This window comes from Populus trichocarpa, chromosome 8, assembly GCF_000002775.5.
Source record: "Populus trichocarpa isolate Nisqually-1 chromosome 8, P.trichocarpa_v4.1, whole genome shotgun sequence".
Classification (NCBI taxonomy): Eukaryota; Viridiplantae; Streptophyta; class Magnoliopsida; order Malpighiales; family Salicaceae; genus Populus; species Populus trichocarpa.
The window spans coordinates 4,672,043-4,692,808 of record NC_037292.2 but is presented as its reverse complement, the minus strand read 5'-3'; the positions used below and the strand labels follow the sequence as shown (position 1 = coordinate 4,692,808).

At 35.7% G+C, this 20,766-nt stretch overlaps 4 protein-coding genes and 1 long non-coding RNA gene across 5 annotated transcripts; 4 read left to right on the top strand and 1 right to left on the bottom strand.

Annotated features, from left to right (window-relative positions):
• The first annotated feature begins 50 nt into the window (after window positions 1–50).
• Window positions 51–5,600, top strand: LOC7462111 (peptide chain release factor PrfB1, chloroplastic). The gene is made up of 7 exons (XM_002312160.4): window positions 51–384; window positions 620–709; window positions 1,173–1,393; window positions 2,309–2,512; window positions 2,800–3,015; window positions 4,459–4,645; window positions 5,151–5,600. Exons 1-7 carry the CDS (start codon window positions 207–209, stop codon window positions 5,453–5,455), a joined length of 1,401 nt encoding a protein of 466 aa, XP_002312196.4. The 5' UTR covers window positions 51–206; the 3' UTR covers window positions 5,456–5,600.
• Window positions 5,601–6,697: 1,097 nt separating this feature from the next.
• On the top strand, window positions 6,698–10,337 carry LOC7462110 (ribosome biogenesis protein NOP53). The gene is made up of 12 exons (XM_002311217.4): window positions 6,698–6,973; window positions 7,239–7,417; window positions 7,507–7,555; window positions 7,663–7,688; window positions 7,971–8,051; window positions 8,139–8,249; window positions 8,362–8,459; window positions 8,866–8,985; window positions 9,088–9,210; window positions 9,476–9,542; window positions 9,659–9,744; window positions 10,040–10,337. Exons 1-12 carry the CDS (start codon window positions 6,805–6,807, stop codon window positions 10,044–10,046), a joined length of 1,116 nt encoding a protein of 371 aa, XP_002311253.2. The 5' UTR covers window positions 6,698–6,804; the 3' UTR covers window positions 10,047–10,337.
• Window positions 10,338–10,791: 454 nt separating this feature from the next.
• Window positions 10,792–12,860, top strand: LOC7472456 (uncharacterized). The gene is made up of 6 exons (XM_002312158.4): window positions 10,792–11,027; window positions 11,119–11,194; window positions 11,286–11,393; window positions 11,476–11,574; window positions 12,000–12,125; window positions 12,555–12,860. Exons 1-6 carry the CDS (start codon window positions 11,010–11,012, stop codon window positions 12,698–12,700), a joined length of 573 nt encoding a protein of 190 aa, XP_002312194.1. The 5' UTR covers window positions 10,792–11,009; the 3' UTR covers window positions 12,701–12,860.
• Window positions 12,861–13,420: 560 nt separating this feature from the next.
• On the bottom strand, window positions 13,421–14,720 carry LOC127905671 (uncharacterized). Its single transcript, XR_008059965.1, has 2 exons — window positions 14,438–14,720; window positions 13,421–14,215 (listed from the first exon to the last, which is right to left on the bottom strand). It is a non-coding gene; the product is annotated as an uncharacterized LOC127905671 (long non-coding RNA).
• Window positions 14,721–16,373: 1,653 nt separating this feature from the next.
• On the top strand, window positions 16,374–19,988 carry LOC7462108 (alpha-soluble NSF attachment protein 2). Its single transcript, XM_002312157.4, has 9 exons — window positions 16,374–16,735; window positions 17,152–17,201; window positions 17,296–17,368; window positions 17,607–17,686; window positions 18,006–18,157; window positions 18,643–18,802; window positions 18,888–18,935; window positions 19,340–19,420; window positions 19,784–19,988. Exons 1-9 carry the CDS (start codon window positions 16,594–16,596, stop codon window positions 19,862–19,864), a joined length of 867 nt encoding a protein of 288 aa, XP_002312193.1. The 5' UTR covers window positions 16,374–16,593; the 3' UTR covers window positions 19,865–19,988.
• The last annotated feature ends 778 nt before the right edge of the window (window positions 19,989–20,766 follow it).

The window sequence follows — 20,766 nt, the reverse complement described above, 5'->3', positions numbered from 1 at the left end:
CACATCTTGCTATTAGGGTGAAATTGCTTAATTGTGAATAAAGAGATTTAATTGAAACTTGAAAGGCACTTGTCTTATCCTCTTGAAACTGAGACAGAAGTAAGAAAACAGGATTGAGCCACAAGCATCGAGAGAAAGAAAGAAAGAGCCATTCGGTTCTCAACAGACTGTTGATAGTTATAAAAGTTGGTCTGAATTGAGGTGGCATGGAGGGCATTCTAGTTCGCAATTTATGCAGTATCTCCGGTGCTACTGTGCTTTTAGCACCACCATCAAGACCTTCATTTTTTTTTCAACACAAGGCCTCCTTTTCTCCTTCTAACTCTACCATGTTTCCATTGCTCTCTTCACTATTCTCTGCCCCTTCTCGCTCCTTTTCTTCTGGTACGTTAATTTCAATACAGTTTTCACTATGTGTGTTTCTTATTCTTAGTGGTCTTCATTTCTCTATTTAAGTTCTGGTTTCGTGGGGTTGTTTAATTTGCTCTGAATTTTAATGGGTTTTATTTACTATCATGTTTGTATTGTCTAGTGCGATACAGTGTGATGGTTTTTAAATCACTGATTCTGGTAATGTTTAGTGCTTTTTTTAATTGATATTTGTATGGTTTGGATGTAGTTATATATGCCACACCAGACAGCCAGTTGAGTGTTGGAGCTGATACGGATACGGATACGGATACGGATACCAGAGAATGGGCAATGCAAGGTTTTTTATGATCATTTCAAGCCAGTTATTTTTGCTTTTAAGTTTAGAATATAGGAGAAAATGCATAATATGTTCTTATGGTATGGTTGTTCTATTATAGGGCATTGAAATTGATAACTTTTCTTCAATATTTTCCCTGCGTGTCTTTGTTGATTCTTTATCCATTGGTTTTACAATTAGCGAGGACAAACATGGTGATGCATTTGGTAAAATTATTGTACTTGAGCATATACTAGCAGTAGTCTTGTGACCTTGTCACTTGCAATATCCAATTTCCAATGATTCTTAGCCACCGTTTCTGAGAAAATCTAGAGTAAAGTGGCACTTGGAAGGGACAGAGCTTCAAACTAACTTGCTACTGCCATTTTAACATATATCATGAAATAACAATAGGACTTTATCTTGTGTGATTTATTAAGAGGCCCATCAAAATGTCTGTTTACAATGTTAATATTTCTAACAGATTTCTATAGCTTAAGGAAGGATGTCGAAACTGCCTCACAGCGTGTTGAAGAGATGAGAGCTTCTTCCGGTCTGCATCTATTAGAACAAGAACTTGCAGATTTGGAATCTAAAGCAGCTGATAGCTCCCTCTGGGATGACCGTGCTAAAGCTCAAGAAACCCTGCTGGCCCTGACCGATGTGAAAGATAAGATAAAGTTGCTAGCAGAATTCAAAACCAAGGTCCAAATCTTTTCTTTTGGATAGCATCACAGTTGCTTTTCAATTATTGCCACTCAGTTAAGAATACAGATTGGTCATTAATTAAGTATACGTTGGTGAGATATGAAGTACATTTTCCCACGAGAATAACAAGTAATGCATCTTTTCACATAATTGACTTTGGCTATTTGTGTTGGGGAAAATCAAATGTGTTGAAAAGTTGTTCTCTAAGCACTGAGTTGTTCAATAGTAGCTGTCCCCTAAATGTGTAACTCACTAGCAGTCCCTTTTGAGGGGAAAAAACATTACAAGTATGTGTAGATTGTAGATATATTATGATTTAACATTTGATCTAATGAATATATGTTTCAATAATTTGATTAAAAAGGTCTGGTGCTGATAATTTTGACGAGTAAAGATAAGATATGCATGTATAATTTGTGAGTAAATAAATACTTTCCTAGACTTGTTATGTCATTGTTTTGTCACCAACAGAATGAGCCTTGTTGGGGTTTACGTGTTTTTTTGTAATCTATGTAGTTGATGCAGGCCAATAAACTGGAGTTTAGATTGTGTGTGAAGAACTACCTAAATGAGGGAATACTAGCTATTTAAAAATAGATTGTGTTGGTGATGGGAATTAGTAAGAAGAATAGTTTGCTACAAACTTTTTTTCTGAAAAATAGCATTTCAACTAGTTGGTTCAGTTGAGTGTCATTGATATGCTTGTATGTATATTATATGATGTTATAGAGTAGCATTATATTTGGGAACAATGGGGGTTCTAATTGTTGTATCTGGATTCTAAGATGAGATGCTTTTTTATATATAGATAGAGTTGAAATTTAATAAAAAGTGACATGCCAATGACTGAAAAGTTGATTTGGCCTTAAATGTTTCTGGATATGGTGTTATATGCACATCTCATTGGTGCAGGTTGAAGAGGCTGAAACTATAGTTAAATTAACAGAGGAGATGGACTCCACAGATGCTGGATTTCTAGAAGAGGCAACTGGGATCATTAAAGAATTAAATAAGGCATTGGATAAGTATGAGTTGACTCAACTTCTTTCTGGTCCTTATGATAAAGAAGGTGCTGTTCTATCCATCACAGCTGGTGCTGGCGGTACAGATGCACAGGTAACGAGTCATTGCATGTAAAAGGCAATGGTAAAACATGGAGTTTTCTCTCTTCAGATCAGTCAGATTGAAATGTTGTTGTTTTCTTTATGCTGGATTGAATGGTGTCCAAATTCATCTACTTCTTCAAAATTGCTATTATCTGTGACAGCTCCAATATCCGAAGAGGTGTGTCCCAGGTTTGAAACTGGGATGTGCCAGGAAGGCGCTGGGTTCTAAAGATTATTGAACATCAATGCATATTATTGCTTTTCTTGTGTAAAATTCTCTCATCATTTCCAGTGTAGGACTGGGCTGACATGCTTCTCAGGATGTATGTGAGATGGGGAGAGAAACAACGATACAAGACAAAGGTGGTTGAAAGTTCACCAGGAGAGGAAGCTGGGATTAAATCAGCCACAGTTGAAGTTGAAGGCCGTTATGCTTATGGCTACCTGTCTGGGGAGAAGGGAACACACAGAATTGTGCGGCAATCTCCTTTTAATTCCAAAGGTCTTCGTCAGGTAACTTCAATTTTTTTTTCTTCAAGAGAATGATGAACTTGGGGGCATGGAAAATATTTTCCTCCATTTTTTAGTGGGAAATAGAACAGAAAATACTTTCCATTGAACTCTTGAATAGTGCCAATCAAAGAAAAATATTTTCACCTTCTCAAAGAAGGTTAAAATATTTTCCTTTGCACCATCAACTCAAGATATTTGCCTGCCACCGAATATTACTACTGTAAACACCATTTTGTAATCATCCCACCACAACCCTCTATCACCACCAACACAACCGCACCACCACCGCCACAACCACACTGCCACTAGCCATCATCTTATTATAAATGTAATCATTATTTCATCACCATCTCACCATAACCTTCTAACAACAATACAATAACAACCACCACCACCGTTCTCCACCACCAACTACTTTGTTTTGTTATTAAAGTAACCGTCATTTCACCATTATTGCTATTATCATCACTCCTATAACACCCATCGTTCTATGACACCCGCCATTATCACCAATAATATTACTATCACAAATATTATAACCGTAACCATCATTAATTTTACCATAATTATCATTACCACCACCACCATCTTTATCACAAATATTGCAAGTTCAAGTTTTCTAGTCTTATCACCATCATTCAAAAACCATAAATGAAAAATAGTTTATTTTGTTAGAAATTATTTTTCTTGATTCATTCGAATAATGGAAAATAACACATTTTGCATGAAAATATTTCCCTTAGGAAAATGTTTTCCTTTATGCAAAACAAACGTACCCTATAAGTTCATGACTTAGATGCGGTGATGGCTATTTTCTGATTGCATCTCAACTCTACCTTCAATTAGTTACATTGCCTGGTTTTAAAGGGAAAAACTCATTAAATGGCATGTAGATGAAAATTGAATTTGAATCACCACACCTTTTTCCCACTTATACTTGTCATGTTTCTCATGGCATAGGTTATCTAGTTATCAGTTGAACATAAGTGTGAAGTCATGCCGTGTAGACATGGCATTGACCTAAAAAAATGAGTTTCTCTCATATTCTGGAGTTCCGCTAATGTATAGTAGAAAGCATTTTCAATATACCCTGGCGATGTGATCAACAAGCAGTTTCATGTACTCGTGATTTTCAAAACACGATCAAAAGGTTCTATTAGTTTCTCTTGCAGTCATGGTATTGTGCTTTATGCATGCTTTCCATGATTTATACTAAATCTTGAATAGTTTTGATGGTAACTCCAGACATCATTGGAAGCAGATGAAAGATTAGCAATTGAAATTTCAGGATCTGTACAAGGAGATAAAATGAATTTTAGGATGACATATTGATTGAGAAAAGTCGGTGATATAAGGTGATATAAGAAGATTCCGAATGGAATTTGGTTCTTCCTCTCTTTCAATGATCCACGTGTATGTTCTAACATGCAGTTTTAAGTGCAGACCAGTTTTTCTGGTGTTGAAGTCATGCCTCTACTTCCTGAAGAGTCGATGGACGTGGAACTACCTGAGGAGGACCTGGAAATTAGTACTTCAAGGGCAGGTGGGAAAGGAGGGCAGAATGTAAACAAGGTTGAAACTGCTGTCAGGATAACTCACATTCCCACTGGTGTAACCGTTCGCTGCACAGGTATGGTTGTGCCCCTAAATTCTTTTGTTGGTTCTCTCTTAAAAAGTTGTAACCTTGAAGGGAAGTAGTGGAATTGGTTTATTAAGAAAAAAGCAAATGCTCAAAAAGCTCCGAAGTTGTGAACATGAATATTCAGCCGTGAGATGCAGTGTACACCTCATCACCTCCCACTAGCTTAAGGTGCTAAATCATTTGGGAAGACAGGTTACTTGGTTGGGGAAGGGGGAGCGGGAGCACACGGAGAAGCGTCCCAGTAACGTGTAAAGTAAAGGTTTGAGAGGGAGAGTCAATAGACCTCGTTACTGATTGAGAAGAGAAGTTTTCACTGATTAGAGTTGGACTGCTGATCTGTATGCCACTCTAGCAATGCAATTTCTCTTTCATTTGGGTATCAAATTTTCCATTTGAACTTGCAGTGCTAACAGGCTTCTTTGTCAAATAGAATTTCTTGTTTTTGTAGTGCGTACAATTCCAAAACTGATGGCATTTCCTTGCTGCGTTGCAGAAGAGAGATCCCAGCTATCAAACAAGATCAAGGCTCTAAGCCGGTTAAAAGCGAAACTATTGGTCATAGCTGAAGAACAACGAGCATCTGAAATCAAGCAAATAAGGGGAGATGCAGTGAAGGCAGAATGGGGCCAACAGATAAGAAACTATGTATTCCATCCATACAAACTCGTCAAAGACGTCCGGACAGGACATGAGACATCAGATATTGCTTCTGTAATGGATGGCGAATTGGATCCCTTCATCAGAGCTTACCTCAAGCACAAATACAGTATGACACTATCTGCAAGTGAGCCTAATTGACACTTAAGCAACTCCATGGGAAGCTACCGATCAGTTAGCCATGCAGCAGTCTCTATCTTCTGAAGTAATATAATTTTTTGTATGAAGAACTGTGTATCAAAGGGAAATGTTTGTATATCAAAACAAAATCAGATTAGCGTGGCCAGCTATTACTTGGTTGAATACGAGTAGCTGAGATCGAGGAACCAGCTATGAGCGTGTCTGAAAATATAGTTGCGGTTGTTTTTTAAAGTGTTTTTCACTCTGAAATATATTAAAATAATATTTTTTTTATTTTTTAAAAATTATTTTTAATATCAGCGCATCAAAATAATAAAAAAACATTAAAAAAATATTAATTTGAAAAAAATAAAAAAAAATATTTTTTTAAAATACTTTTAAAACGCAAAAATAAAAACAAATATATATATATATATATATATATATATATATATATATATATATAAAAGAGTGCTGTACTTTGTTGTTTGTATGTGCCCCTAGGAAGGCCCTTCCTCTGCAACATTCGGTATTTGGGCCTTGTCAACGAGAGGTTCCTTAGGTAGTAGGAGTGTTCAGAATCTATATGTACTTGGAATCAAAATTACAACATTCTGTTCTCAAGCGAGCCGGAATCAGGGATTTAACTAACATATGAAAATTAGTAAGTAAATCATGTGATTTATTTCTTTTTACAAATGCATCAATTTTTATAAAATCTAACTGAAAAATATTTTAGTTTCAGCATGTAAAATTGATTTTAAAATATTTTTATTATTAAGATAAAAAGAAGAAGATATTGCTGTGGGAATTAATGACTTGTACTCTTTTCTAGCTTGACAGCATTAATTTCCAATTCAGTTTTGATATATATATATATATATATATATATATATATATATATATATATATATATATTTTATTTTTTTTTTTTTTTTTTTGTAAATGCGTTATATTGGTAGATCATATGGTTAAATTACATAGTGTAGATCACCCGCTGTAAGATTCAACCAGTTGACAACAAATGAAATAAAAATTTTAATTTGACGGTTGAAAACTAAAGTAAGAATAGATTAACCCTCAAAACAAAAATAAATTAGATAAAAATCAAAAGGAATAAAAAAAAAGAGTTAATTAGGAAAAAGAAAGGGGTTGAATTAGCATTCTTCCAGGAACAAGAAGCACGCATAAGACGTCGTCGTTCTGTCCACTGAGAAACGACGTCGTGTCAAGCAGGTTAGGTATATAAACGGCTCTGTCCATATTACGCAAATCCGCCTCCCTTTCATCTGCCCGAGCAAAGACGGGTGGAAGCCAAAGCACAAACACAAGCACGGCCACACACAGAGAGTGTTAGGAACTAGAGAGAGATGGGGAAGAAAGCAAAAACCTCAAGAAAAGGAAAGAAAGCATGGAGAGCGAACATTAGCACAGAAGACATCGATAATTTCTTCGAGAAATCAACAAAAGACGCTCTTACTGGCGGCTCTCTTGCCCATGTCGAAACCGACTCCCTCTTCTTCGTCGACAAATCCAAAGGTTCGCTTTTTATCCTTCTCCGTGATCTGATAACCAGACTCATTGCTTAACGGTTTCCAATTTTGATTGTTGAATTTCACCACTAAATCCCAACTCATGTTGTTATGCTTTAGTTTAAGCTCGTCTAAGATTTCATGTCTGTATTTTTGTTCGTCAATCTCTTTGCTCCTTTTTTAATTAAAGGGCGTTTCCCTATCCTGTTATTGTTCTGTTTAATTATTGATTGCTTGTTTTGTCCCTAATCTCTGCCTTTTGTCGTTCACAGATCTTTCTGTGAAGCGGAAAATTGAGAAACACAGGGAGAAAGTGCTTCGTTGCGACAGTGTGCTGCATAAAAACCCTTTTGTTCAAGTGGTGCCATCATCTTCGCTGAAGAGATGCAAGAAAAATAATAAGAATAAGAAAGATTCTGAAGCAAAAGATGCGACTCAAGATGGTTCCAAGGTGAGCAATTGCGCGAGGATAGAGTTGTTATGATTTTATGCTCTTATGGATAGTGTGGGATTGATTGTGTTTGTATTTTTTTGTTCTAGGATGGTGCTGTTTCGGGTTCAGAGATGGCTGATATATGGGAAAAAGAAGGTGATTTGTAATGACCTGGTTTGGCTTTTCTTTTTTTTCCTGTTTCTGTCAGTTTGGCATTTGGAAATAATGAGTTTTGTGTTTGGTTCTTTCCGACACTCTTGCAGGCGAATGCGATGCCATAGCTAGAAAGGTACCTAATGCTTTTTATGATTTAACTTCCTGTGTGATTGGCTTTTATGCATGCCTGTTGATTTGCCACTGCCACATATTTCCTGTGACATATGATTTGAGAAGGATGAATTTACTGTGCTGCTTCACTGTGTACAAGGGCGTCTTTCTATGAATTTGATGCTAGTGGATCCCATTTTGCTCCTTAGAAATGTAGAAACACATAAGCAGTACTCTATTTGATATTGGCACTGTCTGGATTTTTCCTTTTTATGAGGCCTTACTGTTATCTGATTGATGACAGATATCCAAACCTTCAGTTATTCCAGCTGTGGAAGTTGAGCCTCCAGGATGCTCATTCAATCCTTCATTTGAAGCTCATCAGGTAATTTGATCTGCATTAGTGATCACATGTATTTCCTATGTTGAACCTTCCAGATTCAAATGCTGTATTTCTTTGAATTCAATCCAGGATTCTTTGGCTCAAGCTGTTGCAACAGAAATGCAGAAAGTTTATCAAAATGAGCTGGGACCTCAGCCTGTCCCTTTAACTGTTCCTGGACAAGTAATTGATGAAGAAGATGTAAGTATCTCGTGTTCTATTTGCTTTTATTGTTCACTGTGAACATTGTGCATGAACATGTTGCACTTTTGTATTTTGTGTGCCTTCTCTTAAAATATACACAATTTGTCAGATGTACTTTCTTGATGCGGATAATGGGAATGATGGTGATGGTGATGACACCGATGAAGAGATCTTGAATGAGAATGAGGATTCTGCACAAGAGCAAAGGTCAGCTTATTTTAACCTTATATGACCATGGTTGCAATGATATATGTACATATCACAATCTTGCTCGCACAGATTATGCGGGCATGGATCTATATTATTGGGGTGCCTAGGATTATGTTCAATTATTATTAAATAATTGTAAATAAAAAAAATCTATTTAATAGAATTATCATGCTAGACGTAATTGAATTTATTTTGATTTCTTTTGCTCTAATTGTTCTTATGTGGATGATCGAGCTGAATGGTGGGAAAGGATTCATATAGCTGACCCAACTAGTTTTGATTGAGGCTCCTGTTGTTGCTTTTGTTTTCTAAATTTCCTTAGGCTAAGAAATTGGGTGGGTTTTACTAATATCCTCAATATTCAATCACATGACTTCTTTCTGTCTTAATGACCGTTGTGCAGGCCCACTCAAACAAAGAGGGTGACACGAGTTGAGTTGAATAAGAGAGCAAGGCGTAAAGAGCAGGAGAAAAAAGAAGCAGCAGTGAAGAAGAAACAGAAACTTTCCAAAGGAATTGACAGGTAGGAAAGCAGTTTTTTTTTTATGTTGAGAAAGGTGCTTTTCAAGTGAGATAGATTCCCATAAGGATATACTCTTACTGTTGTTTGGCTTCTTGATTTCAGTTTGCCAGATATCATTAAGGAAATAGCGAAAGAGGATGAGGAGAAGCATAAGAGAAACATCCGGAGAATAGTATCAAAGCAAGAAAGACTAAAGGCGCGTCCACCTCGCTTGGGAAGGCACAAGTATGTATGGTTTCATGTTAAAATTTTTATATTCTAGTGCTGGTTGGGAGAGCAAATAGATCAGTGAACTTTCTTTATTTTGTTTTTTCGGGACTCACTCAAGTTGGAGATGTTAAGACGATAAAGAAATGTTTTATTTAGTTGGGAATCAAGAAAATTCAAAAGTTTAAGGTGTCTTATTAAATTGATTTGTGTCTCTATTTCCACTTTTGTCTGAGAATATTAATCTCAACCATTGCAAAACTAATTGCAACCGGTATTTCAGGTTTGAGCCTGCCCCTATTCAAGTACCGTTATCTGAAGAGATTACTGGATCCCTCCGTAAAATAAAGGTCATCTCATTTTTCTCTTCTGTTGTTCTCTGTTTATTTATCAGATTTTTCATTTGCTTTAAGGTTGGATGGAAACTGAAGGAGATTATCTTTCCTCCTTTTGTTTTTTATTAAAGGGTTGCTGCACCTTAGTAAAGGATCGATTTAAAAGCCTGGAGAAAAGAGGACTGGTTGTTCCAACAGCCAAAACCAAAACCAAAAGGTTAGTTTATGAGTTGCAGGATTGCATTTTGAGCAGCTTATGATTTCTCAAATGCACGTGCATCTTTTATATATCTTACTCAGATTGGTCTTTCCCTGTATGCCTGGCAGGCTCCATACTGTCCATTACTCTTCAAAAGAGTACAGATCATATGGCTTGTCTTGCTTGACAGATTATGGAGTTTGCCACTTCTTTTATTTGCAAAATTTTTAAGCTCTTTGTTCCAACGTTTTTATGCTTCCTATATTAAATGTCGATGTCTTATTGAATTGACCTGTTTCGTATTTCTGGACAGGAAGTAGAAAGTGGTGGTTTCATCGGTAGGGATTCCTTGGTAGCTTTTACCGAGGCTTAGGTGTACCTCATGGCACTAAAGTACGAGAAGAAAGCGACCATTTGAAGACGAAGGGATAGCTTCACATCCTGATACTGAAGATTTTGGCCTATGTTATTGAGTTTATTACTACTTTCAAGCAAATTTTGACTTACTTTCAGACAGAGTCATGTACCAAGTTAAATTGTTCTGCGTTTGCCTTTTATTGAAGAAATAGATTATTTATAATCGAAGCAAGAGAATGCAGTTTAGTTTGTTATTTATTTATTTTTTCTTTTCACATTGCAATACCTTCCAAGCGCGATTGAGCTGTTGGATGATAATTCCCCACGGTTGCTCATCATCATCGCTATTGGAATGTGGAACTAGGGTTTTTTCTCCTTTTCACTATCCTTCAATCGTGAAGATGGAACCTTCCCCCCCTTCTTTATTCTTCTGAAAAAAATAATAACTATAATCTGTAACTTTTTAGGGAAAAAGAAGTGGGATTTAAAGAGCATTTTATAAATTACAAGAGATTGAAATATCTTTGAACTTCTCCTCAAAGGGCACCGAGATTTATGACATCCTGAAAATCACCTGCCGCTGCTTTGCGGTTTTTACTTTTGATTTGATTCAAAAGTGAATAAATAACTTCAGGTATAGAACAAATAATCTTTCGAGAAAAAAAATATTTATCTTGAAAAGGAGTATCTGAAGTTCTGCAGACGACGCCGTAGGATCATGATCGCTAGATTTAGTCGATTAATCTCTTCTACTAGGCCATTTCATATATATACATATATATTTTATTTTTATTTCACTTAACCAGGTGAGACGCTGTCGCAGTGGGCAGCAAAAAAGAAAAAAACACAGAGAGGACCTGCCTGTGCCTGGGTTTTGATTGAGAGAAGTGGAGAGGTCTCTCACATCCATTAGCAGCAGCAGCATCATGCGCGCGCTTAAGAACGTAATGCTTTCCTTCTTCTTAAAAAATCAAATCTCATGTCTTTCAGTCAATCAAACTATTTATTTCGTTATTTTCTAATTCTGTGGTGCAGTATTTGTGTCGTTTTAATCCTCGAAATGTTCCATCTCGCCACTTCTCATCATCCCCATCACCATTCAGTAAAATAGGTCTTCTTTCTCTCCCTCGTTTTTGTTATGGTTAATTTTTATTATTTAGTTAGTTAGTTACAAGTATTAATGGGTAATTCTAAATTTGCAGATGAGCTATCCATTGAAGAAGATGCTGAGAGGAAAATTGGATGGTTGCTGAAATCAATCTTTGTCGGGACCGCAGTCTTTGTTGGTTATCAGTTCTTTCCTTACATGGGTATGCCAAACACAGTGCTGGTTTGGCCTTTTGTTTTCAATATTCATAGATTTGACATTGTTTGCTTGCTTCCTCTTTACAGGAGATAATATGTTGCGACAGTCGGTTTCGCTTTTGCACGTTAAAGATCCCTTCTTTAAAAGAAGTGGAGCTTCTAGACTAGCCCGTTTCGCCATTGATGGTAACCACCTCTTTCAATTATTACTCTGAAAGAGTTCTTGTCTATAAATTACTAGCTGCTTGTTTTAAGTTGATGTGGGTTGTGATTGTGGACCTTTGTTCATCTCTTGTAATTAAAGTTCAAGCATTTGGTGATGTATTGGTTTGTACCTGTAAATCCACTGATTGCATCTTCTGAAATCTGTATCGAATATTTCTATTAGACGTTTCTTTTCTCATGACTGTTGTAATTGAGTGTTTTTGCTGGGTTTAAACGAAGGAAATTCCATGATTTTTAGAAGTGGTGACCCATAGTGAAGTAGTGAACTACCGGATGTCTGGTTTAGATTGAATTAGCTTGTCATGAGGGATGTGGTTTGAAGATTTTTCCTTTTTATTGACAAATTCTCGCGTGTATGCCCTGCTTATTCTTCTTCTTGATTCTAGATGAAAGAAGGATGAAAATAGTGGAGATAGGTGGGGCTCAAGAGTTGTTGATCATGCTGGAAGCTGCAAAAGAAGACCGCACCAGGAAAGCAGCTTTGAAAGCTCTTGCTGCCCTCTCACAGTCAGGTTACATCAAAATGTTTGCGTTCATTGGATTGTACTTTATATTCCTTTTTCTTATGGATCTCAGATATTGATATCAAATCATAAATCATGGATACTTTTTTTCTAGCAACATAAAAATTTGATTTACCAATAAAAGGAAATGACTGTGGATGATGAACAAAAGCAGGTTAAGAACACAAATTGGAGCTCATGTTTCCAATATAAGACATGTTTAAAACAATAAAGAATATTGCACTCTTAAATCATTTAGATTTTTCTACTCTCGACTCCTTGTTTTGAGGATTTTTAAATTCCTTTAGGTGTGATTTTTTATGGGCTCAATTTACATATTTGAGTGTTCAAGCACGTTGCAACGTCCATAAATGTAAATGACAGCACAATTGCTGCCAAGAGTTACTGGAACTTAGCACTTACGTTTTGGAACTGCAGATGAAGCTCTAGGAGCTTTACACCTTGCTGGGGCAATATCGGTGATTAAGTCTATCCCAGATTCCTCTGAGGAAGCAGAAATTGAGAAATTCAAGGCTAGCTTACTGAAGAGGTTCCAGGATCTGAAATATGAGAACTCATCTTAAGTAATTTGTTCAAGGTATTAAACCTTCCCATTGTAGGCTTGAAGTGCGGCCAGGTCAAACAGTCATTTTGATATCTTGGAGAGATTAGAATTTACAAGGAATGAAAACACAGTGCATCCTTTTTTAATGTAATACAAACTTAAATTTTTTCTCGCGCCAACTTCTTTCCCCTTTGATAACCATGTTTTTAATGCTATGAATCAAAAGGCTCACGTATCATGAGCTCATGGAGTCGCTAGCAAATAGTTCTGCGCATTTGTAATTGCATTCATAAGGCTGTGTTTTACATTGAGTACCTTAGTTTGGTTTGCCAGGCAAGTAGTACTCAGCACAGGTCCCCCAACTATTTTGTGTGAACTGTTCGATGTGCTCGCCAGAAATGGGTATGTTCATTGGTGCTGGAGTTATGCATGGGCGTGGACAGGTGCCCTGTTGGACCTTTTCTCTACGGAGAGTTTATGAAAATACCTTAAACAAATTCAGCTGTCGTCGTCAACCCAGCGATTCAGATGGTAAAATGGAAGTATTATGCTAGTCTTGTTCTTTTATCAATTAACCCTGTATGGTTCAGGATTCTTTGCAAGTTCACGCATTATCAAATGCACTTCGGCCTTTGTTCCAATCTGGTAGGATTTGGAAAGCTCTGATTCAGCCGTATTCCTTTGTGTCTGTACAATTTTCTTCCAACTTCCTTTTGTCATATGAAATCTTTCTTTCTTGCTTTCACAATGATGTATGAATCTGATTCAAGAATGTTTGGATTATCATCTTACCCGCCCCTGTTCTTAAATCCTGGGTCAATTCTCTCTCACATTACAAGCCAGGAGTTGTAATGAATCAAATGACGCAATCTCATATATTATTTTTCAACGCAAAATTGATCTTCTGTTCGATTATCTGATCTTGATCTTGTGTCGTCTGCTTGAATTCAGCAGTTTCAAAGAGCAAAAATAAAAACTCTTAATTTTATATGCAACTTCACATTTCTACATGTCCTCCGCTAGAATTCCATGAAATTGTCCATTGCCTTGAACTGTGGATCACCACCCAAAAACATATTCATGAACGAAATTTCCCCATCTTTTAGCTCCAGAAGCCACATCCTATTTAACTCGAACAACCCATCCTCCAATTTTTCTCAACAGGTTCAATGAACTCCAATCTCAAATATTCATTTTCTCAACATTCTAGTCACTCTCCTTAACCGAAGAATCTGTGTGTGATCCCTCATTGAATTCCAGATTTTCTGGGAACTTCAGCATTGCCTCACTGCTCTCACCATGATCCTCTAATAAACTACTAGTTCTTTTGCCGGATGAACTTCACTTGTTCGATAATGAAATTAAAAATAAAAGGATGAAAAAATAAACTTACCCACACGCCTGAACAAGACCAGCGGAAGCGTAAACAAAAATAACAACGAAGAGGAGCGCAAAAGCACGAGAATTCCAAACCATTCTTGCAACACACCCAAGTGCATTGATCCATCATGGACATTTCCAGACGATACATCCCCTGGCAAAAATGGTAATTGTATTATGAGCTCTACAATTCACTTGCCATCATAAATAGCACTGTTCTATTTAATGAGCTAATCAAAGGGCTGTTCATTATTGAAATTCAAGGGCAGAAGCCTAATTAACAGAGCTGGCAAACAAATCCCAGTATTAATCACTTCCGTAACTAAAACAAGACATAAATTACAACCAAGTTCCATGCATAAATATGTACACTTACCGAAAATAATCAAATAAATAATCAAGCACCCAGGAATAGTGATCATGACACATCCTTGCACAGACACGGATCCTACTCTCCCAAAAGCCTCCCACATGACACCAGCATATGTTGTTGTATCCTCGGAATGTGTATATCTCAACAAGAAATCCACAGAAATATCAACCAGCCAAGCAATGATCGTAAATTCGTAATCAACAGGAAAGCAGGTATGACACCTGGTGTTTGTCGTTTGTTGCGGGGGTAGAACCTTCCACAAGAAAAAACACAAAAGCAAAAGCGGTAAATTCATGCTTTTGCTATTATATTTTTTGTTTGGAAGATGAGAGAATAAAAATGAGAAAAATTATTTTCTTTCAATGATGTTTTTTTATATGGATTATATCTTTATATATATAAATAGAAAAAACAATTATTTTTTTTAATAACTTCTTTAAATATTTAAACCAGACAGATTAGTCCTAAAACAATAATCAATAATTTTTGTTTTTGTGTTTGTTATAGGTAAAAAGTTCCACAACAAAAAAACACAGAAATTAAAATAACAAATTCATATTTTTACTGTTTTATTTTTTAAATTTAGTAATGGCTACACCTATAGAAGCAAATGTTAAGTGTATATTACTAAAAAGAATGAATTTATTACTTTCATTCTTGTGTTATTACTAAAAAGAAATTGTAATCCACAACAAACATAAAATAAAAATAAACACACCCAACCATTTAGGTGGTGACCCAGTGTTAAGAACTTGAGATCAAGAGGTTTGCTCCCTCTGTGGTCTCAGGTTCGAGCCCTGTGGTTGCTCATATGATGGCCACTGGAGGCTTACATGGTCGTTAACTTCAGGGCCCGTAAGATTAATCGAGGTACGCGCAAACTGGCCCGGACATCCACGTTAAACTAAAAAAAAAAAAAAGACACACCCTAAGCACGGCTTGTACTTTTTTGTTACCTTAATTTTTTTTGTTTTTTAAAAATCTAGAAACAACCCATTTTGAAGCCCAATCAAATAGCCTGCCCACTCAAATAATGAAACAGAACCAGCCTGACCCAGATCAAAAAAGCAGGTATGGGTAGAGCAGTCATTTTACTTGAAAAAACAAGCGATTTTTTTGTGTGGTTAAAATATAATTTAGTCCCTATAGATGCAATCATGTTCGACTTTAGTGCTTATAATATTAAAGATTCTAATATCAATCATGAAACAAAGACTTATTAGTTAACTATATATTTAAGAATTTGAATATAAATTGTTGGTTATATGCGAGTTCCAATCTTAAGTCTTAACATCTTTACTTTTAATGTTTTTTAGATTCATTTTCCCAATCTTAAATATTTTTTTTTTATTAACCACTATTGTAGTTACACTCACGTTAAGCTATAGTTATAAAATCTGTGTAATTTTTAATGTTAGAAATATTTTCAGCACTATGATATATGCACATGATCCTTGCATCACCAATTAAGAGTCAAATTATAGGTTTAATTGTTAAAAAAAAAAACTTATTGTTAATGCATCGATTTTGATACGAATTATTTACATAGTATTTGAGCAGATAGGCTTTGAAAATTTTAAGGTATTTAAAATGTAATTAATAAGATCTTAATAGTTATTTCCCGGATTTACTTTAAAAAAAATAGATATATTAAGAAAAGAAAAAATAAAAACCATAACTCATCAAGAATAATAAGAATATTTCCATTTATTTTTTTTTCTTATTGTAATTTTTTTTTAGATGAGCCTAACAAATAACTATTAGAATGCTATTAATAAATAATTACTCATGAATATCCAGAACCGTAACAATAATACCTCTTATAGTTAAAAAAAATAAAAAAATAAAAAAATAAAACCTGGCTCAACCTGATGATTTTCGCAGGCTCTAGGTTAATATTGAAAAATAAAAACTAAAGGTCAAAAGAACATTTAGAAATAATAATTACTGAATATATTTTTATTTCTCTCTTCTTGGAAAATTCCCTCAACAAATACCATCGTCATTGTATTTTTTTCACTTCTACGATTTTTTCTTTCCGTGTATTGCCGAGTCTACATTTCGATTGACATTTTTATCTCGATTGATAATAATTATAAATACCATTTTTTTATATTAAAAAAAAACCAAAAGAGAGAGATCGTTGAGGAAGTCGAGAAATGGATTTGGCAGCAAAAGGAGACGATTTCGAGAAGAAAGCAGAGAAGAAATTGAACGGTTGGGGTATTTTCGGTTCCAAATATGAAGACGCCGCCGATCTCTTCGACAAAGCTGCCAATAATTTCAAGCTCGCTAAATCCTGTATCGCTTCATTTCCCCCTTTTCTTCTTCTTTTTCTCTTTTCAAATAAATAATTCATTTTCTTTTCTTTATTTATTTAGGATCTTGCTACATCATCTCAGCGTATGATTTTATTTATTTGCTTCTGTATTTCTGATCATTTGTTGCTTTCGCGATTGAATCGATTTTTTTTTCCTTGGTTTGAGCAGTTATATTGGAATAATTTTATTTGGATTTTTTGTATCTTAATTCGTAAGTTTTGGTTAAAAATGGACAGGGACTTGCATTGTTTATTGTTTTGATGGGATTATAGTCAAAGTTTATCTATTAAATGATCACTTAACAAACATGTAAAGTTGTGTTATATCCTCAATTAGTTTTGTTTGTGGTAGGCTTGTACAATCGGTTGTTCATTTTTTCTGGTTATTATGTTTCAGGGGAAAAAGCTGGATCGACGTATGTCAAGCTGGGACAGTGTCATTTGAAGGTGTCTGTGTATGATTGAATTAGGCACTGAATTTTATCAAATCTCACTTCTTTCCCTGACGTTGTTATTATCTTATGTTTTTTTTTTTTTGTAGTTGGATAGCAAACATGAAGCTGCCTCGGCTTATGTTGATGCTGCTCATTGTTACAAGAAAACATCCACTACTGGTATGCACTAGTGCTTGCTTTCCCACACAATTATTTAATTTAAGGCATGAATTTATTGCAAATATAACTCACGTCATTGTTGGTTCATTGTTAGTGTGCCTTTTTTACATGTGTACGCTACTGTAAGGGTATTAATATAAGTTACCAATATGTGATATGTAATGGGGTTGTATCCGCCTTCCCCCATCTTGTGTTCCTTGAACACATCACCTCATCTGTGGAGCTTCTCCTTGTGCAGAGGCAATATCTTGCTTAGCTCAGGCTGTAGATATGCTTTGCGATATTGGAAGGATCAGTATGGCTGCAAGATATTTCAAGGTATACTCTTTTTACCAGCGTTTTTTTTGTACTATTTGTTGTTTTTACTTTTCTCTTTGTATCAGTTTTGGTATTTAGGCAATTGTTTTTTCTTTTTGAGAAGAATTTCTGATTGACAAACTACATGTATAAAATATCCTGATTTATTGTTTTTGGTTTTACTGTGTTAATCATCTGCAACACTATTAAGCTTCAAGAATTTGATAGCATGCAACTCTAATGGTATACTAGGGATACATTTGTAAAAAAATTTAGGGATCCGTGTTGTTCTAATTTCTTATAGATATTCAAGAACCTGGAACTGCCTTTAACTGTGCAGGAAATTGCTGAGTTGTACGAGTCAGATGCAAATATTGAAAAATCTATGGAATATTATGATAAGGCTGCTGATTTCTTCCAAAATGAAGATGTAACAACATCTGCCAACCAATGCAAGCAGAAAGTGGCAGAATTTGCTGCTCAGCTCGAACAGTAAGGGTGTTGTTTTCATTTTTGGCGTATATTTGCTTTTTTGTGTTTGGATGCTGTTACATGCACTCTAAGATGTTTCATATTTATCTTTTTCTGTCCACATTGAATGTTGCTGCATTGGTTGCTTGGTATGACAACTAGTATTAAACATTAATAATTTAGAGTAAAGTGATGTCAATTTGGGCGCACTGCTAAATGATGGAGTGCTGGACAAGCTTAATCAACTAAGATATGAACGATCATCTCCATTAAGTTTTTTCTACATTCTCATAAAACAACTGTATTTGGCTTTTTGTACGTGCATTTGGAAATGTTGACATTCTATTACAACCCTTAGCTGATCACATTCTTTCCCCTAGTATACATTGGTTAACAAGGAAAATGGACATGATAACAAAAGAGAAAAGGCCAAATTATTTCAATTATCTAGACTGTATATTAGCATGGCTTTTAGAGATTTGACTAACTTCTGGTGATTTGTCCAGATACCAGACTTCAATTGACATTTACGAAGAGATAGCTCGACAATCACTTAAAAATAATTTACTGAAGTATGGAGTCAAAGGTCATCTTCTTAATGCTGGCATTTGCCATCTCTGCAAAGGCGATGTTGTTGCAATTACCAATGCATTAGAGCGATATCAGGTCTTAAGTTCGGCTCCACATTTGCACCTGGATGATTTACCATACAGCTTGGATTGAATCAATGAAACTTAAATTTCTGTTGCAGGAGATGGATCCAACTTTTTCAGGAACTCGTGAATATAAACTGCTTGCGGTATGTTATGTATAACCTGGAAAACTTTTGTTGGTCTTAATATGTTTCTTTTATAGCAATTTCCTTGGAAATGGTCGATTGCTTCCATTTTTTCTATTTGGTTTTGAATGTGCATATATATATATATTGCTTTTTTTGTTATGAGACTGTTAAGTGTTAACATCCAATTTACCTTCTTTATGCATGATGCTGAGAGCTTATTGATATGTGCAGACTATAGACAAAAACTCTCATGTACAATTATTCATTTGTGTGTATCCACATATTCATATATGAAATCTGAATCAACCCCCCTCCCCCCTAACACACACACGCTGATGTAGCCTCCTTTTCTGTCTCTATTGTCCCCTCTTTTGGGGTGTAATGATAGAATGTCTATGAGCAATCACATTTTCTGGTGACAGGATATTGCTGCTGCCATTGATGAGGAAGATATTGCAAAATTCACTGATGTTGTCAAGGAATTTGATAGCATGACGCCACTGGTACATCTCTCCTTATAATCCTTAAGTGCTTCATGCTTGAATTTTTTTTTGGAAAAAGCAATTCTAGGGATAGGTAAATTTCTTCTGTATTTAGAACTTTTACTAGAAAATCTGTGAATGCATGTAACTTTGTACATGAAGTATTCTATCTGTTGTACTCATCAAGGGTTCTATATCTGCTCCTATTGTTACTGTTTCACTGTCTCGGTCATGCATCCCTGTCACCAAGTGAAGAAGTGAACCACTGAACTACACAGCCACCTATTAACCTCTCACTATTTTCTTCTTTTGTATATCTGATACCTTGATATCTAGTTTCTCAATCTGCTGATGATGGCATTCTTTGCCTTATTTGCTGTGCAGGATTCCTGGAAGACAACCCTTCTATTGAGGGTGAAAGAGAAGCTGAAAGCTAAAGAACTAGAGGAGGATGACCTCACCTAAACTTTAGGTTTCAAACATATGTTGTTTCGGTTTCTCACTGATAATTCCCCTTTACTGTGATGTGTGTCCAGTTGCACTCGTTCACAATGCGTTCTATTACTAAGTATATTTGGTTTGGTTTTTACTTGTGTGTGTTTATGGTGTTCTTTTGCGTCACGTGGTTCCCCCCACGAACTTCAAAGGAGAAAGGGATTTGCGGAGGATAAAATCAAATTTCTTCAGTCAAACCCTTATGGTCTCGCCCATTTGGCGGGTTTACGACAAGAAAAGAAGTTTTTAGCTTCTTCAGTCAATGTAGTTTAGTTGTCTCACTCATCCCATACTTGGATGTGAGAGGCAATTACGATTGTTGAGTTTGTCAATCCCTTCTCCAAACATTCACATACGATTGGAGAAATAAACAGAGGAGGACTAAATATAGCTGTTTGTTTTGGATTGATTCACCTATCATTATATTATATTCTGGCGGGATTTTACTTTGATTTTCTGGTTACGTCTGCATATCATCGAGAGCTAAATGAACCAATGAACTGCACCGTGTTTAACTGCTGTACTTGATTGGTCGCTAATGCAGCAATGAACAGCACGGTTAGATCAGGTGGAGTTCGCCGGAGATTCGGAGGTTGAAGACTTGAACAACCGAACTCTGTCCTTTGTTTTGAGTTTTCAATCGTTTGAATCGATCAGCTGGACACTTCTAAAATCGAAGTTCTAAAATCTAAGTAGGCGTAGAGCTATCTAGGTTTTAGAATGGCAAGAACAAATTTTAGATTTAGATAATTCTAGGCTGGTCTCTAGCACGTCTATCATATAAAATAAGCCTAATTGAGATCGCAGATTCAAGTCCAGAACTGGTTCAGGCTCCATTTTGGGGCTCATGGTGTTTCGAGGTGAATTTTGTA